The 26,493-nt window shown below is 38.2% G+C and overlaps 1 protein-coding gene across 3 annotated transcripts in view; it reads right to left on the reverse strand.

Moving 5' to 3' along the window:
• Positions 1-25,463, reverse strand: part of dmd (dystrophin) — a 92,760-nt gene extending 67,297 nt beyond the window's left edge. Inside the window, exons 1-20 of one of the 3 annotated variants that reach the window (XM_057331065.1) lie at positions 25,269-25,463; positions 15,284-15,345; positions 14,280-14,372; positions 13,988-14,065; positions 12,948-13,040; positions 11,629-11,801; positions 11,049-11,167; positions 10,192-10,370; positions 9,612-9,746; positions 8,584-8,775; positions 5,866-6,047; positions 5,641-5,791; positions 5,434-5,553; positions 4,689-4,790; positions 4,249-4,356; positions 3,005-3,184; positions 2,620-2,792; positions 1,678-1,801; positions 1,058-1,145; positions 519-760 (exon numbers count right to left, since the gene is read on the reverse strand). In XM_057331065.1, coding sequence (XP_057187048.1) covers positions 519-760; positions 1,058-1,145; positions 1,678-1,801; positions 2,620-2,792; positions 3,005-3,184; positions 4,249-4,356; positions 4,689-4,790; positions 5,434-5,553; positions 5,641-5,791; positions 5,866-6,047; positions 8,584-8,775; positions 9,612-9,746; positions 10,192-10,370; positions 11,049-11,167; positions 11,629-11,789 — 2,256 coding nt within the window. In that variant the 5' untranslated portion in view covers positions 11,790-11,801; positions 12,948-13,040; positions 13,988-14,065; ... (1 more) ...; positions 15,284-15,345; positions 25,269-25,463. Of the gene's footprint in view, positions 1-518; positions 761-1,057; positions 1,146-1,677; positions 1,802-2,619; positions 2,793-3,004; positions 3,185-4,248; positions 4,357-4,688; positions 4,791-5,433; positions 5,554-5,640; positions 5,792-5,865; positions 6,048-8,583; positions 8,776-9,611; positions 9,747-10,191; positions 10,371-11,048; positions 11,168-11,628; positions 11,802-12,947; positions 13,041-13,987; positions 14,066-14,279; positions 14,373-15,283; positions 15,346-20,629; positions 20,995-25,268 lie in introns of those variants that run through there. The other 2 variants (XM_057331063.1, XM_057331064.1) reach the window with 2 other exon arrangements.
• Between the last annotated feature and the right edge of the window lie 1,030 nt (positions 25,464-26,493).

Here is a 26,493-nt window from a genome sequence, read left to right on the forward strand (position 1 = left end):
AAAAAGTGCCCCCGAGACTCCTTGCGGATTAAAAGTCCCATCCCTTAACAAAGCAAAGCCTACATTATATTTTGACAGATTAAACAATACACACAAAAATGGTTTTAAAAAGTCTAAAATCCCCCCAAAACGTATTTAAAATAAACGTCTGCCACTTGTTTCTAACATTGGGATCTTTCTTCTGATTTTATGAACAGACTGGACCTCTGGCGGATAGGAAAAGAGCGGGCCACAGATCTAATCACTCGAAACAGACGGTCACGTGTTGTCGATTTGGATAAAAGCTTCAATCAATTGCAAAACTTTCTAAAGAAATGAGCAACACCAAAGAGTGTTACAACTGCCCCAGCTGTCCCCGACTGAGATCAGATTAGCACATGCAGATGGTGACGGGCATTACCTGAACACACACAGGAAAAGACAGACTTTGCCCTGCATATGGACACAGAACAGACACACATAAGACAGATCTGAGGACGAACGGGACCCCACGCACAAGGACAGACATCGACTGTTACCCTGCATCGGTCGAGCTGGATCCTCAGCGGCTCCGGCTCGGACGCGGGCGGCGACTGCACCTTCAGCCAGTTCTCGGCGGTGGCCACGGCCTGTTCCAGTTGCTGGAAAAGATTGTAGAAAGCCAGGACTTTGGTCTGGAAGGCCAACCACGCCAGCCTCTCAGCCAGGAGAGCGCAGAAATCGACCCACCGCGCGCGTAGCTGCTCGGCCGCTTGCTGGATGTCTTCGGAGTTCTGGCCATCTTTGGAGAAAGATCCATTAGGACAAATGAGCCTCATGCATATTGCAAGAGCATTTGCCGAAGCTATTAAGCTGCCAAACGCTTTAGACTTTCAAAATAGCTGGGAAATGTCCCATAGATGTGTACATCAGCATTTATTATTAATAAATCTTATATTATGCAAGTTTGATTACTTTTATTACAACCAAAATGCAAATGACTACTTCTTGTACAACAAACAAGAACTAGAACATTTTTACAGGACATGTGAGGCGCAATAAAAGTTCATATGCAAATAATCTCAGAAGTTGCGTTTACCGCTGGTGAGCTGATCCACCAGAGCCTGAGCTGAACGCGTGGCTTCCTGCAACTTCCTGAACTTTTCCGGTTTTTCCCTGTCGATGGCCTCAAAGATGAATGAGTGAATCATACAGTTAATACAAGTTCAACACATTTAAAGGACTAATTTGACATGTTTTAATAAATGCTTTGGAAATTTAGATATACCTGTATTTGTGATCAAATAAAACTTGTGATAAAAAATCTCTACATTGCAAATGTTTGCATTTTTGTCTTGTTTTTGTTTTGTATTTTCACTGCATTGTATACCAAATACCAAATCAAGTGGGTTGTCAATGATGCTACAGTATATCGCATTTTTATCAGAATACAATGAATTTTTATAACGACGTACATTTTCTGTGATGCTGTGCCATTTGTTTATTTATTTATGTTTAATAACTCCTTATTTATTTTTCTTTACAAATTCAAGATATTTACTAAAGTAATGGTGTTACACTCTCAAGTTTAAAAATGACGACACACATTAATTTCATTTCTTATTTTTAAGCATACAAACAGCATATAGTACTTCTGCAAACATCTATTTCTTGCATAAAAGAGGTGAATCTCTACAGAAAAAAGTAATGTAGCCCTACCAGTACTTTCTCATAGAGATCGGCCACGCTGCCCTCCTTACGAGAGATTGAGAACTCTGGATTTTGTAGAACGGCCTCTGAACGAGTCATAAAACTGTGAATTTCAGTGAAGTCCACATCAAACCTGAAGAGAAAGTTGTGAAAAAAACATCAAATACTTTGTTGTTTGATTATTAGTCGTTTGAATACTGTTGGTACGCAGATAACAATTATCAAGTTTTTGTCAAAGCGCTCCAGGGTGTGTTTCTCTAAATAATTCACGAATTCTGAAGCACAGTTCCATTCCCTTAAAAATAACATCATTAAACAACCTTTTCTGAAACAAAATTGTTAGTGATGCTTGCTGCCACGATGCTAAAATGTGGTTTTCCGGACATTCTTTAATGAAAATTATAGTATATTATAGTAATCATAGTTTAAACGTGATATTTGTAGTGAAACTATGGTAATGCAAAAAACTTCACTTTCACTATTAAAAAAACAAGGGTTCCTATGCAGCTGCTAGGATGTTCTGAGTGATCGCCAGGGCGTTGCTATGGTGTTCCATCTCTGTGATATTTTGCTCCGTTGCAAGTTATTGGGATTTTTTTAGGACATTTTCTGACCATCAGGGAAAAACCACAAGTCTGATAAGTTAGAAAAGTAATGTCTCAGAATTTGTGTGTGTGTGTGTGTGTGTGTGTGTGTGTGTGTGTGTGTGTGTGTGTGTGTGTGTGTGCGTGTGTGTGTGTGTGTGTAGCTCAAACAGTGGCAAAGTTTAATGTTGCGAGTCAGAGATTTGCTCTAATATTTTACCATAAGTTAAAACGATGCTATAAAATGATTCAAACATAACAAAGTCTTCTATTTCTATTGCGGCAAATGGATAAACCACTGACTCCATTGCAGCATTTCTCAAATTCAACATTTCGCGACCCAGGACGCAGAGGAGCATTAGCTCACCTTTTCCGCAGCTCTGAATCCACAACAATCTGTCGCTTCTTCTGCGGAGGGGGAGTAGACAGACCCTCTTTAGTATGCTTCACCATCTTTTTCTGGTTCGTGGTCACCTTGGTGACAGTTGCCATGGTTGTCTGTGTGAGCTCTGACTGGGATGTAGTGACAATGGTTGAAAACTAAAAGAGAGGAAAGTTGGGAGACGGGCATGTCTGAGTGCACATAAATCTGATTCTTCTCAGAAACGGGAAGTTAGACAGAGTGAGCGATATATTTATGCCGTGTGATGAGAGAGTCATGCAGGAAGCCATTTAAATATAAAGTGAAACAGATGGAACACTGTTGCAGAATACATGACACATAGTAAATAGAACTGCATTTGCATAACCACCTTGGTGCTGGTGAGCTGAAGTGACTGCACCAATTTGTCCCAGCGCTGGGCGAACCTTTCAAGCTTCGCCTCAAGTTTCCCAGCTGCTTCTTTGCTTTTAATATTGGTGAGTAGATCTTGAACGAGGGAGCAAAGCTTGTCCATGGTCTGTCTCTTTAACTCCAGGTCTGCCTTTAAAATCTGAGGGACGCAAATCTTCATTAGATCATATTCTTTAGTTTGGGTCTTTACAACGTAATGAAGTTAACTGTAAATAAAAAAAATATTATTTTAAATCCATAGACCTACTACTTATCAAGAATCTACTGAGTTTTTCCACTAACTAGTCACTATCTAGTGCACCCAACAATGAAAATTCTGTCATGAATTACTCAACCTCAAGTTGTTCAAAATCTGTGTAAATTTCTTTGTTCTGTTAAACACAAAGACAGATATTTGGTAGAATGTAGCAACTAATATTGGGATTTGGACATCATTGACTGCCATAGTAGAAACAATTATATTATACTGTGTATTCTATTTTCTTTGTTCTTTAGAACACAAAATGAAATATTTTGAAGAATTTAGGTTCTGGGGCTTGCTTATTATGAAAATAGGTTAAAAGGAACTGATGGGTTGCAGAGTTATTCAATTTTAGTTTTCAATATTATTAATATTTTGAATTTGCTTTTATTTTTTAACTTTATATTTTCTGTTCATTTTAGTTCATTTTTTAGCAATTGTGTTATGTGCTTTTGGTCATTTTATTATTTATTTGTTCATTTTACATATTGCTATATGGTATGATTTTATTTTAGTGTCTCAACTTAAACTTAAACTTATTTCACTTTATTCCTGATGCAACATTTCTAATTTCAAGTTTTTAAATAATATTTAGGCCAATATTTGATTTGATTTCAATAAACAGAAAAGTTTTAATAATTTTAGTATACTATAATAACCTTGGACCTACGTGAAATCAGCAAAACAGTAGCACGTTTTTACAAGCAGAAATATATTTTGTTTGACTTTTGAACATTATTTGCTTGATAATAATGTGCAAAGAATAGACACAATGTACACAATGTAAAAAAACGCACAATGTATTATATTAATATGAAAAAATCTGCATTTTTTCCTAATGTCCTTTTTTCACAGTCTACACAATAAGACCGGTATCGAATAAAAAGTCATTTTGCATTCCCATGTTGATTTTAAATGAGATTGGATGAGTCTGTGCTGCTTGTCTGCATGTGGCCACTTACAGCGAGTTTCCTGAGATTGGCGGCCACTTCATTCGGGTCATTTGTGCCGCTGCGTTGGACGGATTGAACTAATTCTTCCTTCTGAGTCAGCCAAGAATCAAACAGCAACTATGAAACAAGCACAGGGGATTAAAGGGAGATGGTGAGATGGTGTTCTGCACCGGTGCCTTTCTTGTTTCCGGTAAGCACTGGCGATGTTATCTTGCGCTCTTGAGAAAAGAGGTCTTCAAAACCTTTATGTTTCCCCAGACATCCTCTCATTAGACTCGATTAACAAGCAGAATTCAAAGAGCATTGTCAGTGTTGGTAAATGTGTCGTAAAAGCTTTCTTAAAAGGCTCCATGGAGGCTCTTTTGGAAATTTGGTCAGTGATAAAAACCTGGCCATTATTTCTCTTTGTTTTGTTGGCACGGTGTTATGTGGTGGGTAAGACGTGTCACCTGTTCCTCTGAGAAATGCTGCCAGCTCAGCAGGATCTTCTGTAGAAGGAGCCAACGGTCTTCCGTCCATTTACAGATGGCCGCCCATCGTTCTCCTAGATTCTGATTAAACATAGGGGTGTCAGGGGAGTCAACAGAATATAAAAGTAACAAAAGTAGTCACTTTGCAAAGTAATTTGTGATTATTTGGCATTTGTCGCCCGTTGGATACAAATTAAAGAGACAGCTCGGTCAAAAATGCAAATTCTGCAATCACTTTCTTACCCTCATTTCATTTCAAACCAGTGTGAGAGCACCAATAAAAAGTGCTGTAGAGCTCAGAAATCAACTATAAAATGAAACCTTGAAAACCATTCACCGCTCTCAAATGTCATTTGCACATTTTAACTTGCCGCTTCACGGTTGGTTACTAGATGTAAAGTCTACTTTTATGGTGCATATTTGGAGCTTGACATTATCAGTTGCATATTCGTATTCAATAATGTTCCACCTCACAGTTCCATTAAAGAAAATATTAATTATAAGAAAGTTATTAAACATTTTAAGAAATACTTCATTTACTTACTTTGTACCTTTGATGCGGTTGGCATTTGAACCACACTTCTATCAACCGATTTTAGGGTTGGGTTTATGACGGTTTGGGCGAAGGTTATGGTAAGGCATAAAGTAAACTTTAAGGATTATGAGGTATTGATCTATTCTTACTTGCGGAAATCAGGTTATGCGTTTAAATGACAATATTTACCTGCAGTTTTTCCTCCAAGGCTGCTGTGGCGCTGTCGCCAGTGTTCTCATCTACAACTACAACCATATGAGTGAGAGAATTCACTCGAACCTGTTCCAGCTCCAGATTTTCCTGCATGAGCTAAAGGGACAGAGGGTGTTTAGTACCACAAATCCAACTGTCGACTTGGAAATCAATTAGCAAAAAAATAGCAATAAAAGCACATACTTTTTGCTCTTCAACTTGACGTTTAATATCATCAAGTTCGGGGCCCAGAGGCTGTGCGGCCATCCTTTTGATCCGAGCTTCAGTCGTGTCCAGCCAATCAGAGAGCTGCTTTAGCTGTTCGTGCTGCAGGTCCATCAAAACTTTATGAAGTCTGCAAATCCCAAGAAATATTAGTACATCAAACCACACAATATAAAAAAATAGATTGGGAATATGTTACAGCACCTGCTTTGTCGTTCCATACTGGCCACACGCAAATGTTCCCAGCGAGAGTTGAGCAGATTCATCTGTTCCCGCACCTCCCTCTCTTCATCATTGGTCAGCTGACCTCCAGACAACAGTACACTTCCCGCTTTCAGAACCCGGCCCACACTGCTCTGATGAGATGTTAACTCCACCATGTAACCCTGGACACAAAACACATTCACACAAAATCAGAAAACTACAGTGGGGTGGTAAGCATGAACTGCAAACTTAAATAATTGTGATTGGACACAAGCATTGGCACACTAATGCTAAAGTTTTGATGAAAGCAGTTGAAAGTTGACAAATTGGGGCGGACATATCGAAGTGTATTTCTGACATTGCTATTGGCTATTTTTCTGACTTGAGTTTCCTATAATTGTTTTCTATAACCGTGTGGACCAATTCCATTTTTTATTTCTTTATTTAAGTTAAGTATTTACAAAGCCTAGGGCGGATATAGACGCCTACATTACAATGAAACATGTCAAGTAAGGGCGTTTTGTGAGTGCTATTCCAAAACCAATTAAATAAGTTAAAAAAAATTGCTTACAGCACCTAACTAGAAACAGATAGAAATGTGCTCAAAGCAATAAACCTACGCAAATACAACACTTCATGCATTAAAAACTAATAACGCAGTACCATGCTACTTCTCAATTTCTTTTAAGCTTTTCCAACAGATCTTAGAAAATATGTTTGTGCCATCTTTTATAATGTTGTAAACTTGTGTTTTCTGGTTCATTCTCTTTGTCCTTTGCCATCCCCAGATAACTCTTCAATTCACACCCACGCGAAAAATACGAGATAGTTTGATCCTTTGACTCCCAGACCAAAAGTTCCAAAATATGTTGAAATATGAAACTGAGACTAAACTCTCATAATTACCATCTGTCAACTCATGACAGCAGAAATCTCATCGCCGCGTAAAAAAATCAGATTATATAGAGAGAGTAAACACGTCGTATGCAGATCCCAGTTAATAATGAAAGCCCACATCTCCTCGAAGATAATACATCTTAGTCTTAAACAATTTCCGCCGGTATCCTTCACCCGCTGGGTTCAAAGTTTGTCAGAAGATATTAATCACATGTCCAAATTTAAAGCCTTTCCTATACATCTCACACAGGTGGGAAACTTCAGACTGTCTATATAGAGATTGTAGTATGCTATGAATAAAACAATTGTTGTTAATTTACATGAAATGAATGTTTAATTGGTATTGTAATATTTGATTAATTGTTAGACTTATCTTTAGGCACATATTTTTAATCAACCAGTGTCATAAAAGGACATTCCAGACTCCATATTTCTCTGCATGCCCTTCAACTATTGGCCAAGGTTGTGTTATAAGACCCTGAGCTTATGTAGGATTCTTGAGCTGCCACGTGTCGGCTTAACCTCGCGAAATCGCAACAAATACAGTCAGCTTTAATGGCATTCTCTGTGTCATCACATCCCCGCCTCACACTCCTCTCCTCCAGAGGCTCTCTATAGACCACTTCGCCAGATCTAAACACTGGTGCAGAAGCACTTCCGGTTTCAGTTTTTTTTAGTTCATACATAATTAAATCTAGGGTTGTCAAACGATTAATCACATCCAGAATAAAAGTTTGTGTTTACATAATATATGTCTGTGTACTGTGCATAGTAATTTTGTATTTATATACACATATATGCAAATACAGTATTTAAGAAAAAAAATGTTTAAACGTTTACACCGTGTCTACACCGGACGCGACCGACGAGACTCGACGCAACGTAATGAACAGCTTGTGCAACCTTATGATCTCCCTCTCCTGAAACCAACACGGAAGTGACTTAAACTGCAATTCATCGACTGGCCACTAGAGACTGGCTCCAAAAGAGAGCAGAATCTTATTGAGCACCATGTTAAAATGGGAAACTTTACAGCAGAAAAAAAAAGTATTTTGGTGTATATAGCAAAATGTATCCTTCCGGATACAAAATGTATCCGGGTGATTTTTTTTGTAACTCATCAGTTTAACTTATATTAAGCCTTAAAATTCTGCAAAATTAAGTGTGTGGCCACTTGAGTGACCAGGCACCTCAGTTCCAACCACATCCCGCCTCTTTGCCCATTTACGATTATCCGTAAGTGACGCCCTGCTAAGATGGCGACGGTGGGCTCCGCCCACTTTAGGCTTCAAAACAGCTCCTCAGAAACCTAAGGGTTACGTCACGGACACTACTACGTCTATGTTTTATACAGTCTATGGTTGCATTGCACCGCATTCAGTGTGGACAAAATGTTAAATTATAATGGGTTCTAATGCATTCTATTGTCTTTCGCCGTGTCGCGTCGGATCTTAAAGATATTCAATTAACATTTTGATTCATTTATAATGTTCTGTTGGTTGTATTCTGTTCAAACATTTGTGCAGTGTTAAAAAACTGAAACAGGAAGTTCTTCTGGACCAACGTTGTTTACGCCTTCCAAAGTGGTCTATACTTTAGAAGTGTAGAGTGCCTGTAATAATGCTTATAATAAAAAAATGAAGTACACTTCACATTTTAGAATTATAAGGCCCAGGTCTCTTGAAAGACACTAACACGTTTCTCAGTCACATCACTCCACAACATCCAGAGCTTTGTCACCTGTGGCCAACAGTATGACCGGCGCGTCTTATCTCACCTAGTTCTATCCTACAAGCTTTTAAAGGCCAGCGGGTGATTTACCTCATGGGTGTGAAACTGCTCTTTGACTTCTTCCACAAAATAAGAGATGGGCGGCTGCGCTTGCAAGCCTTCCTCAGCAGAGAGCAGCCAGGTCAACACCTCTTCCAGGGCGCTCTGGTAGCTTTCCAGTTCATTTAATCCCTGCGGCAGGGGACTCGGGGATGGTCGCAGTTCATCGAGCTTGTCTGGAGACTGTGAGCGGACAGAAGGGAGACAAATGGGTTAGATGATGGTATGGATTTTCAAATAATAATAACATCAAGAGGTTTTTTTGCCTTTTTCTGAAAGAGTTTTTTGCCTGCAAAATCATGGGTATAGAAACAAGCTTGTTGTTAAAACCTCTAGCGTACCCAGGGTACTTTAATCCTCAAAAACTGGCTGATCTTTTAAAGTTGGACTTCTAATGATCTTTTCCTGCTTCGGGAAATACCCTCTGCCCCTGAATATGGTCGAGTGAAACATGCTGGCGAACAGATAACATCAGGGTGGTTTCAGATTGGACGTGAAGATTGTTAGGGGCCTCATGGTGGTAAGAACTGGATTGCTCAGCACAAGGTTTATTAGCCATTTTTATAGTCCACCAGGCAAATTTCATAAATCTGTTATCTTAAAGGGATAGTTCAGTGAAAAATGAAAAAATATATATTTACTGACCCCTGTGTCATTAAAAACCTGTATGACTTTTGCAGAACACAAAGAAGATATTTTGAAGAATGTTCCTAACCAAATAACACTGGGCTCCATTGACACAAAATATGTTTTGTAATTTACGAACACACAACTTCCATGTTTTAACTGTTCAAAAAATAGAGGGCAGTGTAATGCATCTTCTGAAAGAGTACAGCATCTACGGATCCAAACGCAAAAAATGGTTTCATCGTTCTGAAGCTAATGTGAATGAAGTCTTTGACAAAAAAACACAATTTGCAACTTGTTCTTAGCCACCAATTACAATAATTAAATTAGAAAAGAAGAAAATACATTATAAATATTAAGTAGGAAAACTGAAAAAACAGCAGACAACTGACCTGAGTGGTCAAGAACTTCCTCTGCTGTTCAGGGGTCTTGACGTATGCAGCTTGAGTGAAGGCATAGCTTTTGTATCGAGGTTTGTTGGAGGGAGAAGGGCTTCGAACGCGGCTCTGTGCCATGCTGACTGTGATCTTAAAGAGAGCGTGAGAGAAAAGAAAGGACGATTGATGTCTTTTAGCTCAACTGGTAGTGCATCTGTGATCCCAAAGTCATGGGTTTGAGTTCCAGGGAATGGGCTGTAAAAGTGCGAATGTAAACAAGCGAAACAAAAGCCAAAGAGATGGATGGAAATATTGAGGAGAGGTGAGTGATGGAAAGATGAGTTGAATTTGGCAGTGAGAAGGAAAATAAGCACTCTGGATGCGGAGGGATGAAATTAGATCGCATATTAGCCAACATAATTCAAATGTCGGTGTGTTGACAGGCTTGTGGTCTGCGAACTGGATTCTTGAAAGGTCTTTCTATAAACCTTTGTGAAACCAAAGAAGCAGTCTTAGCCTTAGATGTGTGTGACTGATCATGGGTCGACGCATTATGATTACTACACCCCAGTAGATAAGTGTGTGTGCTACTGACCTGCTGAGAGTAACGCTGTTGGGTTTGTAGGAGGAAATGCTCCTCTTTAGTTACTGTAGCTCGAGGGAGGGTCTCGACCTCCTGGATGGCCTCCATACTCACGCCATGGGGCAGCACTTGGAACAGGGAGGTGACGTACATAATGATGGACTTCTTATCTGGATGAGCTGTGGCAACATCTGCAATGGAAAAAGGGAACATTTACGACTTAACCAATGACTTATGCATCCTATAGAAACAGAAAATCAGAGTTTACGGTGTTGTCTGTAAGTTACGGCCCAAGCGACAGGCATTACCAAGAGGCAAAACGTATTACTCAGATTTATTGCTCAGATTCTTTCATAGCTTAAGAGACTTAATTTGGTTCCTGGTGATGTTTCATGCATCTTTATTTCGTATTAGATGTTTCTCCAAACAAGCTTTGTTGATATATAATACAGTGGGTGTACGGCATAACAAAATAAATATGGATAGCATAGCTCACATGATATCTTGGTATAATTTGTTGAGAAAATTTTGAGTTGATATTAAAATTCAGATATGTTTGTTGGCAAATCTGATCACAGTTTGTGTCATTCTAAACATCACATTTGAAAGTAAAGGAGACATATGTGCGATTACTAGGGTCATTTTCTCATTCGATAAATCTGGGAAACTAAACCAAACATCTCCATTTGTTCTCCATCTTATTCCCACTGCTATCCTGAAACAATTGACATGTTCAACAGATCTCACTTTTAATTAACATAGCAAAGAAACATCCACCGGTCATTAGCAACTAAAAAAGCCCTCTGTCTGTAATACTCTGAGCGACATCAAAGGCTTAAATAAAAGAGTACAAGAAAAGAGGTCATTACCCTCAGGGTCCAGCAGTCGTTCAATGCCTAAACTCTTCTCGGCAACTTTAAAGGCGTGATCCAGTTTCTCGACGGCATTATCCAGTTGCTCCACCACACTCCAGTTAAACAGTTCGGGCCTGCCAGCAAGAGATCCATCACGTGACATGAGCGTTAAAGAAAAATTAACACAGTCTTATCTAATATTTCAAGCGCTTGCATGAAATCGCTAAAAGCAGATTGAAACATCTGGTTCATTAAGTAAATGAACTATGGGAAAAGAGAAAAACAATAAACTATAATCAGCTTCTGAAAGCGCTTCAGGCCCAAACTGTCTCCAACCGTGCAGTTTATAAGTTATGAATATAAAAAAACTTTCATTTTTAAATTGCACAATGAGAAACAAGTTATAACTAAACATCCCAATGGTTTCATTACATGGTTTATTCAGCACGCTTTCTTTGTTAAAACAACCAGCATTTGTTGCTGGTGAAGAACATGGCCATGCTGGTCGACCAGATAGACCAGACCAATATCGACTAGCATAAACTCGACTAGCAACAAACTATTAATGCTGGTCTATTTTTTCAGCCGGACAAACCTGTGGCTGTGGATAAGAGCATTGAAGGTGAGACCGTCCGCCCAGCTGGTGGAGAAGTTGACCACATTGATGTCCTTGTAGTTTTTGGTGGACTGCCTGACCCAGCTTAGCAAAATCTTCTCGCTGTTAGTCTGCTGTAGGTCTGCCATGACATCTTTCATCACATCTTTAACCTGTGCTGGGAAAGCAGGTAATGTTCTCAGGACAGCAACAAATACAGTAAAGATGATTCAATTGACACTTAAGATATGGCAAAAGTTTAATCGAATGAAGACGATTTATAACAGAATATGAACAAGCATAACAGTCATAGTACAAAAAGTGTTTTTTGTATATGGACCATATTATTTTCTCATGTGTACTAAGTACCAGTATATGAATATGGAAATCCTCCAGTGTCATTCATATAAAAATATACCATGGTTTTACTAATGTAACTAGAGTTTAATCGCACGGTTCACCCAAAAATAAAAATTCTGTCATCGTTAGCTCACTCTCGAGTTGTTCTAAATCTGTATAAATGTCTTTGTTCTGATGAACACATAGAAAGATATTTGGAAAAAAGCTTGTAACCAAACAGTTCTTGGCCACCATTGACTACCATAAAGGAAAAATTACAATGATGGTCAAAAGTGCCCCAGAACTGTTTGCTTTCCTACATTCTTTAAATGTATCTTCTTTGTGCTCAACATTTAAAAATAAATTGTCCTACTATGGTAGTAGGAACCACAAAGTAACCACAAATTTACCATGGTCCTAGTAACCATACTTTAACAATGATATTTGTAATAAAACTATGGCATCGCAAATAGTAATCGTAAAAAAACACGGTTACTACAACTTTACTATAATATAACCATAGTTAAGACATAATACCATGATAGTCTTTCAAATTTCTTGGAGTATCTTGTATATACCATGGTATAATGGTACCTATGGTATTTATTCAGCGCCATAGTATGTATGATCAAAGCATAACCATCAGATACACCACCGTACCAAAGTACCACCACAGTACTTTATTGAAGGTATGAATCAGAATACTAAACCTGTCATGCATGCCTACGTTTCTTTATTTCTTTGCCACCACAGCCAACATAATGTTAAGATGACATCAGTAGCTCCGAACATAAACCACATTCGGGCACCTTATCAGATGACGAACACAGATGAAACGAGTCTCTACAGATAAGCGCATGACAGTCCGAATGCGCGGCATATAGTATCTTTGAGAGACCACAAAAATAGATAATAAAAAGTCCTTCAGCTGGTATCGCCCTTGTAGGCCCATCAGGCAGGGTGTGTACGAGTTCTCCTACCTGCCAGTGGAGAATGATGCTCCAGATGAGCCCCAGGATCAGTTTATGATTGCCATCTACAATGTCAGCTCCCCCAATGTTAACCAGGTCAACCTAAAAACGGGGCGGTAAAAGAACTCAATGTACTTGATAGGACCAAATAAAAGGCCAAGAGCCAATTTAAAGGTGAGGCATGTCATATTTTTGTCAGTTCAAATCAAGATTATATTTTCGTAATGGGCCGTTTTGTTAGTGAAACTAAATATGAATAAAAAGAACTTTTTGGATGAAAAGCTGTAAAACCGTGGTTTTAAAGACAATCACTTTTTAAAAATAATGTCATAATTTATTTACTGCAAGACCAACATCATGCGATATGCAAGTGGGGTCATTTTTAACGAACTTTTTGGTGTTTAAAACATTTTTCCCTGTGCAGGGTCAACTTTACTATTCATAGCAAGCGATTTGTAGACCAACTTTGTTTATTTAAAAATACGTTTTTCATATTTCATCTTCTGACTCAACCAACGGCGTAACTTTGGGCAGGACTGCCTCTAAATAAACCGTTTAGTTTAGTACCCTCGTCTGGTGTTTGATTGACAGGCGATCTGACCAATCATAACGCTAATGTTCCCCTGTTGCTTTGCGCCATTTTGTCCAAAAAATACAAACAGTAAATGTATAGTACATTAACAGTGGTGGAACATGAAAAATGAAAAAGAGTGTCATTCTGGTAATTCAATTTGGCCACAGAAACAACAAACTTCGCCTTTCAAATTTAAAGTGATAGCTTCAATTTGATACCACACGTTAATACTTTGCAGTCCCACTCGGCTTTCGTGCTGTTCTTCAAACGTATTTTCAAGCTGTCTAAATATTTCACAACGTTTGCCAAATAAAAAACTTTCGATGCGAGTGAAACGGATAAGTAGCGTTTTATCAATCTGCATATTTTGTTCAAGCGTAATTTTGTCACGCATTTATTAAAAACAGCTCAACAGAAACATTACAATTCCAAAAGCCGTGAATATCCAAACAGCCGGCTGAGCCAATTAACTCACATTGTTCTTCTGAAGGATCTGCAGGGCCCTGTTAACATTGTTGAGTGAGTGCACTCGAGTGAAGCCACGTTCCTTAACCTGCAAATGGGGAATATAGCAGAACTTTACTGGGAGCGTCTATTGCAAATGATCCCGACCATTAATGCGCTCATCCTTATCGGAGCGCTTTAAAAGCGCTATTTTTCCCTTTATTAAAATAGAACAATGAAATGCGTCTCAGAATACAGCCCAGCTGGGCCAATTAAGCTCTTGTTGCAAAATACGCATGTTTTATATTTAAAGGTAGACCCACTAGTTCGCAGCCAATCAAGCTCTCAAGCAGTTCGAGAAGACGTCGGCCGTCTCAGAAATCGGTGAAGAGGTCATCAATGGGGGGTCTTCGTGCCTGAAGGACAAACATGACAAATATTGTTGGACGTTTTGGGATGCTGTGTGTACAAAACATAGGAGTCACTCCTAAACTTTTTTGGTGTTAGATACATGTAAACAGTGCTTTGTAGCTCCATACACAAAAAGTTGAATGCTTTCTCGTTTGTAAGTCACAATTTTAGCACCACACCTCAGATGAGCTGCCATTGGCCAGAAGAAAGTGATGTCATTAACAGTTGTTCGGTTTGGTTCTGAAGCTTCTGAATAACCAGTATCTCACATTAAACTGTCTATGATGTCTGTCTAAAGTGTAAAAAAGTGGTTGTTACCCTAAATAAATAAAAGTGAAAAGATATTTTCATAAGCCCATACTATTGTTATTTCTTTGATGTAATTCTCAAGCTCTACTTTCTCTGTCAGTTTGAAGGACAAGAAGTGATTTCCTTCCTCTGTAGCTTTCATTTTACAGCATGTTAACAAAGAAAACGAACACAAAGCCTGTTTGAAACACACGCACATGTTCTTCGAAGTACAAAGGCAAACGAAACGTCAAACAAACCAAACAAAAGCCTGCATTCACACTTTCATTCACATCATAACGTATCCATTTTAATCGAGAAGGTCTTAACTTTCAACCTTGATATCAAGATGGTGTGCAAGTGCGAATCTTAACTTGTAACCTTGAGAACAGGCTCGTCTGTAACTTGCGTCTCCTCAGCCACCCACCATGAAGTGGGAGGATTGGAAAAAACGCATTTAGGTTTTACATGTACTGTTTAATATGCTTTCTAGCAGAAATCAATCAAGATTTCTCTAAAAATGTCTTTCTTCGGGGCTGGACAAGAAACATATTTATCTTGTTTATGCATTTGTTTTAGGCAATAGTTCGGCACACTATGAAAATAATGAGCAAATGAGTCACAGTACCTTAGCAAACTGTGCGTTTATCCATTTCGTGAAGGTTTTCTTTTGAACATCTTCTCTTTCATCTGCAAATTAAAAAGAAACACACTCTCAATAGTGTCAAATAAAGTCACTGTATAATCTCCATTATCATTTCTTACAATCAAAATATAAATGACTGGCAATAGCAACATATTTTTTGGAGTTATCAAAGATGGTTACAACTAAAGATGCACCGACATATCGGCCAAGAATCAGTATTAGTCGATAAAAGCACTTTTTTTACACTATCGGCCGATATTTTAAAAACATCCAATGATCAGGGCCGATATATCCTGTCAATTAAAAGAGGACATGAAAATGCAATGAATTTGTGCTCTTTATATAGAAATTGTTAAGAAACATCACCAGTTTGATGTTTAATATTAATAGTCATTCTAAATTAATAACATTCAGAAAGTAAAGAAATATGAATTTAATCTTTGGAATCGGTATCGGCAGACACCACTCTAAATAATCGCGTATCGGTGCATCTCCAGTTACAAGCAAATATACAAAATAAGAGTCATTCACTAGTTTGTGGTATTTGATGAGGAAGGTGAAATATAAAGACACACTAAAGACGACTTTGAAGGCACTGAGAGATAGTGTTGATACAGATCAATGCTGGTATTCCAAAGAAGAATACTTCTAGAGATTGAGAGGGTAGATCAGGCAAGCCTTAGAAACGCATTGACAATGAGTGGTGAGAGATTGGTCAGAGAAGCCAAAAAAGCCGAAATTCTTTGAGGATCCCTAAAGAGATTTAACTATATTATTTCTGAAAGACGTAAGGGTTTTGGCAACGCTAAAATGCAAAGTGAGCAGCAGGAAAACAAAAAAGACATTTTAAATCTGGAATACATTACGGTATTGTGCAGCATCATTATGGTTTTATTCACACTACACACAAATCTGATTTGGATTTGATATCTGAAATCTGGGACTGACAGTCCACTTTGTCATTTCACAAGTGATGGAATCCGTTTGTTCAGTGTAGTCAATATCTCGTCTATCTATATTGGTTGCTATAGTAATGATTGTCAGAACAATTCTAAGAGACATTCTCATACAACAAATGAGAAAATCTTTGACTGAGAAGTGCGAATTCTACTCATGTCTGTCATTACATCTCACCACAGCTCACGCGCATGAGAGGACATAAGTGCAGATACCGTTCTGTAAATCGCTTTCGCAATCACTATTCATTCACAATTTGCTACTACAAAGCACATGTTACATACAGTAACAAGGGATGCACACAAAAATGGAAGGTTCAGAGAATGTCATTCACTTTGACTGATGTGAATGTCATTCACTTTGACTGATGTTACATAAATGTTACATTTACATATTTGGCAGACACTTTTATCCAAAGCGACTTACATTGCATGATACTATACATTTGCATTTGTGTATATGTACAATCCCTTGGAACCCATGACCTTGGCGTTGTTAGCGCCATGCTCTAACCACTGAGCAGGAAAGATACATCATTAGCACATAATAAAACACTACATTTATACTGATAGGCATTCATTTTGGGGGGATTGCAAAGAGTGGGTTTTCTTTGCTGTTTAGACTACAAACATCTGAAGCAATGAGTCTGATATGCTAAAAAAAAAAATTTTCCCCGCCTACCTGAACAAAGTCTAAAAGCTAGGAAAAAGGATGTCGCTGACAAAGTGCCAGAAAGTTACTCTAGCAACAAGCATGTGAAAGAAATGCCGGGTCTTGGGAACATTAAATATCAATCAGTACAAAGAACATTTGGCTCTCCTATCGCATTTAAAGCTTGTATTTTACCACGCTATAATATTATCCGATTGCTTAGGTACTGTACAGATCTCTCTGCATTCGGGGGTTGCTTGGCTCTGAGATTGATTATAAAAAAGTGTCGTTCCTGTTTGTGGGTCATGATGGTACAGAACCAAAGATAAAAATTATTGTTTTGATTCCTTAACTGCAGTGCTTCTTATGCATTGAAACACTAGGTGGTGAATCAGACACTTCCGAAAGTCAGCATGGAGGACAGCTTCTTCATGCATAATGGATTTCAAGCTTCTAGTTGTTCCTTTTCCACTCCATCTAAATAATCAGGATGAAACGGATTTTCAGTTCATTGTTCTCATTGGTCGGCCTGAGCTCCGGCTGAGTGTGTAATCACAGTTGCATGGCTCGGTTTTGCTTCAAGCTTGACTGCACCATGTCATGCTTATAATGACAAACACGCACACACCTAATATTTCTGTAATAATTCAACAGTATGGAGTCAACACCATCAATGTTTTAGATCAAACACTGAAGTTCCAAGCTACAAATGTCAAACATTCATTCATGGCATAATGGCTGCATTAAAATTAGGTTTAAGAAATCAATATTCTATTAAATATAAAGGAACAATAAAGCAGCTATAAAAGGAGAAAATGCTTTATACACTTTGGATCTATCCGTAATTTAAGGCTTTTTATACTTTGGATCTACAGTATCGTGTAATGTAATTTTCAACCTTCACGTGTTAATGCATTCATGTGACATCACAAAGTTGCAAAAGTTCAGAAGGAATTGTTTTTTTCTCATTCAAGGTGCACTTTGCAAGATTTTAAGCATTGTTTGCAAACAACATTCAGATTTGGCCCATCCTCTTGGGCTGAACACCGAAATATTTAGCTAGTGTTTATATCCCACGCTCTCTGTCTGAAACCTCTTATCTCCATTATTCATAATTCACTACTATTGCTCATCCTTTATGTTCGTCTGTGGCTTTTACAAATGTTTAACCAATAAAAGTATTTATAAAAAACTTTGACAACACAGTGTTTAATTGTTGAAAAAATGCACTGTTTTTTTAATCCTTTCCTGTGAAATGCCAGTTTTGGAGATACAATGTTTCAATCAGAGAGGACGATTTGTAAACTTTCAGCACTAAAAATACTGTCACAAACATAAATGCACAAATTTACAAAACTACCACCATCTTTGAGCGTCCAACATTAACTACTTGGTTGGTGGCCAGCGTTAAAACCGACAATATTTGCGTGTTTGACCAAAGAATATTCAAAGCTCATATCACTTTAACTGGGCAGGATGTTTTGAATCCTGAAAGTTACAGTGGGTTTTCATCAAGTACATCAAAGCGCTGACATCAAAGAAAATTACACTCCTCATGATATGACCCCTTTATTTTGTATGAAAAACAACATTTTGAAAACATGATATACAATCTTAAAAAGCCTGCATATTAAATTTAGCTCGACATCCAAAGGCATAATAAGATTTGTTTTTAGAATCCCCATGCAGACCCCACTGCAGATTAACATTTCTGAAAGCAATGCCATTTATCATGTCAGGCTAATTTTTGTGGGGTTTTTTAACTCAAAGAAGCAGCAACAGAGACTGTCTACTCTTATCACGGATCACTAATTTCTAAAGCCAATCTGATAACGCTTAACATCTCATTATGCCAAAAATTAAGCCATCTGCTTCGATCACACTGTCAACCCTCTCGACAAAATGGGAGAAATACAGCAGCTCAGCACAAAGGAAAAGTTGATTATTAGACATCTTTCGCCGCACAAGGAACCTCTGTAAGCTATTATCTTGCAGTATTACTGATATTGATCTGCAGAGCTCTAAATGAGCTGCTTTTAAAAGCTCACCGTTTGACAGGGAAATTATATTTCTGCTGCTAATCTTTCGCCAGTTTAGAAAGACAACGGGGCACAGGACCTCCTGAAGTGTATCGGCGCAAATTACATTATTAATGCCTACATTTTAAGACAATTCACAACCACTTTGATGCACTGTCATTTCAATGATAAAATACTAAAGCATATAATTGGTCGGATGAATAATTTCCGTAAAGACAAATTAATCTACACGGTGGGGAGTGAAAATCTGTACTTGTTACGTTAAAGGGAGAGTTCACCGAAATGAAAATTCTGTTATGTATGACTTTCTTCGGTGAAACTTAAAAAGGATTAATGTAGCAGAATGTACAAGCGCCTTCGTGAAAACAAATGGTGATCTAGACCAGAAGCACTCAGGCTCCAAAAAAGAACCACAGACGTTGTTTACGATATCCTTTGTCTTCTAAAGATATAAGACAGCTTTGTTTGAAGAACAGACTGCAATTTAAATCAATATTTGCTGATAATCTTTCTCGACAGCCGTGGTCACCACTCGCTTTCACTTGTATGGAAAAAGTAGCCTGGATTTTCTGCTATAAATAACTCGATTTGCATGCCACAGAATAAGTCATTCAGGTCTCAAAGGATAAAAGGGTGAATAAATGATGACATAATATTTCTTTCTGAGGGAAGCATTTCTTCTTCATCTGTCCCTTAAAAAAAACTCACCTAACCGTACATTTCTAAACACTTAGATGTTTTTACAGAAGGCCACACCTGACACAACATACTACAGTCTGGTCTCAAGCAACAACAGAGATTCAGAAGTGTGCCAACACTTCTGTCAACAAATCCGAAGGTCGATGTTTGATAAGAGTGGAGGCGTTCGACTCCTTTTATGAATGACAATATGCAATTTCAATCAACAGGCCATAATAGTTGTTTCTCGTGTCTGAGACAATAAGAACAATGCAGTGTTCTGCTCAGTAGGCGATGATTACAAGTGTGTTTAAATAAACAGAGCCCGTTCTGGCAGACGGGAAAATACGCGCAGACAGACAGCATTGCTTGCCATTGATCGGGGGCGTGACTCCAGGCAGGTGGCAGATGTTGTTGCTCCTGCTGGATTACATCCGCCCTTGTGCAAATAGGATGATGAGGTGACGGCTTTGAGCCGAGGCTAACGGGCAAATACAAAGCCATTGGATGGACACCTGAGGACGACGCTTACATAGCCATCTAATCCCAGCACAAGACATTGCTCCAGAAATACGCTTCTCACTCCAGTCGCCCAATTTCATCCTGTCACCCAGTTTCCAAACGCCCAAATGTGTTTATATCCCCGCGCATCGATTAGAGGGGAAACATTCGCGGTGCGTTTGAGAGCGCGCATGATGGATATATTAACTGCGCGTGTAGTTTAAAAAGCAACGACTATCACCAAACTTTCTCTATAAAACCACGACGCATTGCCAAACGCGAGGTGTTTCATACACCAATACAGTACAGACGCCTAATAAATAAACAAACACTTCTTCCCGCATGCCAAACAGATTCTGTTAAAAGAGAAGACGCACGCGGATCTTTCGTTAAATCTATTGCGAGGCGCACTCGTGACATGCCATAACAAACCCGTCAGCCTTTGGCGCCTCGCAATCTCCTCAAACCTAAAGAGTATTTGAGTACGATGATTCAATCTTACCCAGCAGAGGATCCGAGAGCAAAACAAACGCAACTATTTCCACGCACGGCTTTCAGAGTGACGGGCAGCGCGCGTTTATGGTGCGGCGGTATGTGTCCGTTACCTGTATATACAGCCCACTCGCCGATTATCCGGTTTCCGCGCTGTTAAATGAACTCGTCGTAAACTCTCCGTGCCCGAAGCCGTAGACGGCTTGGTGAGGGAACTGTGGGTGGACCACTTTGCCGCTTTATTTTCTGGAAGTCGCTCACTTGGGTGGCAGTTATTGCCCTGCTGTGATCCGCTGAAATGCCGGCAGGTGTAACGGTGTTGTGGCACGCGGGTTGATTTACTACAGCTCTAATGGGTCTCAGCTTCTTAACGTGGCCTATAGATCCGTCGCTGGCCACCAGAGAGAGATCAATACCGCATGGACACAATGAATAACTTATTGGTGGTAGCCCATACAGTAGGACGTGATTAAGCAAGTACGCAGTTTACGCAATTATTTTGGGGAGCTGCTTGTATAAACACACATTGCTGCTGTTTCTGTTGGGAATTGTTATGTTTGTATTGAGACTGTAAAGGGTTACCAAAGTGTTATAATTATTCTAATTTGTTTATTGCATATTATAACAGTGAGAAAAGAAGCTGCAGAAAATATAGACTTTTTTCAATTAAACGCATATAAGCCTAATACATTATTCAGCTTGTTTGAATAAAAACATTATGATGAACGTATAGGGAGGTTTTTAGGAGAATTAACTATATTATAGTAAAAGCTAAGTAGATTACCAGGACCAAATTCCCCCTTTGTATTAAACGTACTGTATGCTACGCACTTTTCAGTTTGTTTCTCTATTTTGTAACCAATTCAAAAAAGTATATATGTCATATAGAATTATCAGGAAAAGATGTCTACTGGAAGACCGGAATTGCTGACATCCCAAGTGATTTTCAATTTTCTAACAACTAAACGGGCAATTATTATTTCTATTATGCACCATCATCGTGACCAGAATATGAACTCGTATCTAAACATGTTTTGGTCTATTTAAGTGTCTGCAGGCCTTTATGAGTTTCGATTGTCCATGCTTCATGGGGCTATACAGTGCTGATGGTGTTTTTACTGTGGTGTGTGTTTTGGTCTGTTGTAATATCCGTGGTCCATTAAAAATGTATAAGTTCAATACAATGGTCTGGAATCCCAGCCTTCCAAAAGTTCTTCTAAGCAATCTGTAAGATCTAAAAAAAGGTTGCATTATCTAGTCTGTTTCAACGTCGGTTTATTAATGCATATTCCTGGGGCCTCTTGTATCAATGCTGCGTACGCACAAAAACTTTGCGTACGCCAGCTTTCACGCTCATGGTCGGATGTACTAACAGTGAAATTAACGTGAGAATGTGCGTTCCTCCACGCAAACTTCATGTCTGCCGTTGGTTTTTTTGTGCGTAGGCACATTTACAGCTTTGTCCGTACGCAATGTTTTAAGATGGTATCAATGCAAGTCTTTGTGCATGAGGCCCCTGCATGTCTTAGTGTTTACAATTCATCAGTCAGGTTATAATTGTATTATTAGTAGTAGTATCTTTAAATTGCTCTGCTTCTGAAATGACTTTCCTTCTCAACTGACATCACCAGTCACTCTTATTATTCAACCAATTATAGGGCTCCATGTCGGTAAGCAACACCCATTCTTCTTAATCCAATAAAATATTAAGAAGCTGTTTGCTGCTGGTCCGCACATCTCACATTAGAAAAAACTCCAAGTCACAAAACACATCACAATGCCATCTTTAAGTCTGTCAGGAAATACATTCCTAAATACATTTCTACCACTTTTTACTGTTGGGATTCATTGATCAAGTTTCTCTAAAATGTAATCTAATTCTATAATTTCACGTTTTGTGTTCCTCCAAGAAATACTGCGGAACATGATCATATTTGCTCAAGAAAATGTTTTGTTATCTTAACACATTTTCTTTCCTTATGTGATAAAACCAACATTGTTTCAACTCTGTTGGGCCAACCTTATTTTGTCCCAGACCCCATGAATTTAAGCAGAGACCCCTCTGTCTGTCCTGCAATTATGCTTAAATCAGACAGTCGGTACAATCATTACATTATTTCCAATCTATTGTAAACTGGTGCCTTTGAGCTACAGGCTTTTATTAGACATTACTCCAAAAGGAAGAATAACATGTCCCCCTCCAGGGCTTTTAAACGCACCCTGATCCAGTTTAGTGCTTCTCAAAATATTTCAGTTAGGACCTTCTTCATTTTAGCTCAGCTTGCACATTCTATATTTCTCCAGTTATTTAATGAAAAAATCATCAAAGGTCTTCAGTGACTGGGTTTGCTAAGAGTAATGGTAATGGAAATCCTCAACTTGGCTGTCAGAACACCCTGCTCAACACTGCCTTATAGTGGCTGCTCAGTATTATGCATTTCAGTATCTGTGTTTATGGCTGATCTCATGTATGTCATATGAGAATGACTGTCTCCTGTAGAGTTCTCATTCAAGGCAAAAATAGAAATGCCAGTGAGCCTTCCACGATCCTTGAGAAAAGCCCTAAGAGAAGAGGATTATGGCAAGTCTGCTATCTTTAAAACAAAATATCTTATTATCATTTTACAGTAATATTTCAGCTCTAAAAATCTTAATCTATCAATGTTTTGTTAAAAAAGCAACCTGCTGTTTCTTGTTGATTCTGGATTAAACAGGCAGAAATGATTTTAAATGTTTTTTAGGGAATGTCTAAACCCACTTGAGGTTTTAGGACAGATGTCAACTTGTCAATCACGCTGCTTCTAGGCACATGTTTTTGCAGTGATATTGAGGACTAAAAGAGAGCTCTAGAATAGAAACCGTGAGCAGAAGATAGAGTTGCAACCAAAAATTCTCCCAGGAGTCAATCTGTCTCGCCCAACTGTAAAATGCCATTGAATACCAGGAGCCTCAGAAGGGTGCGTCGTAAATGAGGTGTCGAGCGCAACACATTTGAAATGAGTCAAGATTATTTCCTAAACAATCCTTAATTCAAGCCGAAGCATTAGGTTTAAAAATAATTTTAAATAAATAAGCTAATGCCTTTCTACCTCTGTAAAAACAACATTGATAATATAATAATAATTACAAGAATTATATAATACATATGTATATAATATATGTGTGTTAATATGTATTTATGACATTTATTTAGAATACACTCTAAAAAATAATCCAGTGGCTTAGTAAATATCACACAAATAAAACGCTACATTAAAATCATTAAAAAATCAGTTAATTGATCTAAAATGACCATATATAATTTAGTTTATTTACTGAAAAGAAATAAGTATTTAATTAACCAATTATATTTTAATATACCCTTAATATTTTGGTGAATTCTAATATTATTTGAGAATAAGATTCACTTAATTCTTTATATGTACATTTAATCCATTTAAACAGTATATTTCATTGATTTCACAGCTTTAAAATCTACTTTATTTAAATTGTTTCACCAAAAATTTGAGTAAATCACAGTTAAACTTGTTAGAGTATATCTCAAAAGTATAGGCTTCGATTTCTTCAGTATTTCTACATTTTATGCTAAATGTTATAATTTTTGTTATTTAAGAGTAAAATGTTTTTTAAGATACCTCTGAAACATATATTGGTGCTTTTAATAACCCAGAAACCAGTTGCTCTAAAAAAGGTATCAGACTTTGCAGAACAACACGAATAGCCATCAACAACCACACAGTCAACCACAAATAAATTATTAATAAAAAGGGTGCTACCGAGACCATTTAATAAACATCACTTTTACAAATGCATGTTCATAGTTAGCACTTTTACTCAGAATGGATTTTTAATAGACAATACCAGGGTGTGGAACAAATAACAGATGTCCTCTCTCTCTCTATCTCAGATGTTTACTGTACTTGTTTATTCTCTGGCTAATTGTCAAGCTGTTGACTCGCTTTCCTACTTTCTCCCAACTTTCACTGAAAAGAAACACAAAGGATGATTGAATGTTTCTTGCCAGCAAAACAAGGCAAGGCCAACAACAACACAGCTAAATCTCAAACCAGCACTTTGAAATCTAACACCAGGCAGCTGCGACTATTTCCAGCTCTTTAAGACCTGTCCTATTTCCACCAGAGAGCATATATAGATCACCCAAGTTCCCTACTGAATACACCATGACGGCCATGAAAAAATAGATATGAACGCACTCGGGTGGAGCACAGGACAGAGATTAGAATTTAAAGGACTTTTCAAAACGCTTCAGAATAAATGTCAGCCTTGGTTAACAAACAAATATAAAATAAATAAATTCTCTCTACTCTCAATGTCAACGCTGATTTTCATGTCTTCACTTGGGAGTGCGATAAAAATACGGAAATTATAATGTCACATAGAAGATCTGAAAAAACTAAAAGGAGTTATGATCTTATAACCAAAAGAGACAAAAAATCTTATTAAAGAAAAAAATTATTGAATAATTTTACATTCAATCCAATATCTTCCCATATATGTGCATGGTGCAAAAATAACTGACATGTAAACAACACAAGTAAATAATAATTCCTTCATCATATCTTCAAACTATGGTTTGTTCATAATGTCATTTAATCCTAATCTATATGTCAAATCACGTTTCATCCTACCTGATCGACTCTTTATAATTTCCCCAAATTCATCCTCAAAACCTTCCTCCAATTGGTCCTGCGGGCTCCCTGATTCAGCCATGACATCAGAGCCGATCTGCCAGTCAATCTTATAATCCTTTAGTTTTATCAACAGACAAGGGAAACCGAAGAACGCGAAGGCCGCACCACGAGACCCACTGATCAAACCGTACCTTAAACACGGGACGGGATTTTGTGAATGACACGGGGACGAGACTGTCTGCGGACTGTTATGATAGGGGGAAACAAGCTGTCAGGCCATCCAGAGAAGGAGAGGCAGGTGGCAAATTCAACTCGCCTTAAAATAGAGTTTGTGAATCAAGAGCCTGCTTCCTTTCACTCACACACAAATGCTGAATATTACGTCGGTTACTTCATAACAAAAATAAGGAATTAATAGTATTTCACTGCGACAATCTGACACTGAGTGACTGCTAAGAGTAAAGAGCCGTAGGAGACACTTTTAGCCAACCTGACCTATACGACAGAGATTGGTTCTCAAAGTGAACGGTTTGCCCTTGTTGGATTAGAACCTGCAATATGTTCAAACCTCCTAAAACAGCGCAAAGCAAGCACAATTATGATGTTTTTATATATTTGGGCCTTAACACAATAAAGAAGATTGTAGCTCTCATTTCTTTTTTCTACATTAGGCTCTCTCCTACACAATTAAATTAAGTTTCCTCCCACACTAGATTGAATTGGTCATTAAACAAAAACTCAAAATAAACCCGCTCGGGGATTGTATTGCTGTACTCATTTTATTAAATGCTGAACAGCAACACTGTGGGAGGTCTTTGAAATATGTAAGGTGTGGACTCACGGACATTCCAGAGATGAAACGTAAGACCAAGGATAGGTCAGATCAAGAGCCAGATCTGTCTGCCTGAAAGGATGCTGCGCATTTTAATGTACCAAATTGATGACTGTTCACAATTATGTTGCACGACAAGTTTGCGAAATCTCCGTGAAAGAAGAACTTGAGGAGATCCACATCCAGACAAACTTTAGGCGGATTTTGATGCATTACATCATGTCCTAACCAGACGCCACTGTGCCCACAATGCATTGCGACAAGCTGTTACAACGATACATTAAAGAATGCAGACAAGGTGAGAAACATCCTGATTTTTAACTACACCAAAGTAGCTTTAAAGTAAATTCTGTGCATTTGGCATGCATATAAGCCATGTCTCTGTGCGTA

The sequence above is a fragment of the Triplophysa rosa genome, linkage group LG4 (genome assembly GCF_024868665.1).
Source record: "Triplophysa rosa linkage group LG4, Trosa_1v2, whole genome shotgun sequence".
Lineage (NCBI taxonomy): Eukaryota > Metazoa > Chordata > Actinopteri > Cypriniformes > Nemacheilidae > Triplophysa > Triplophysa rosa.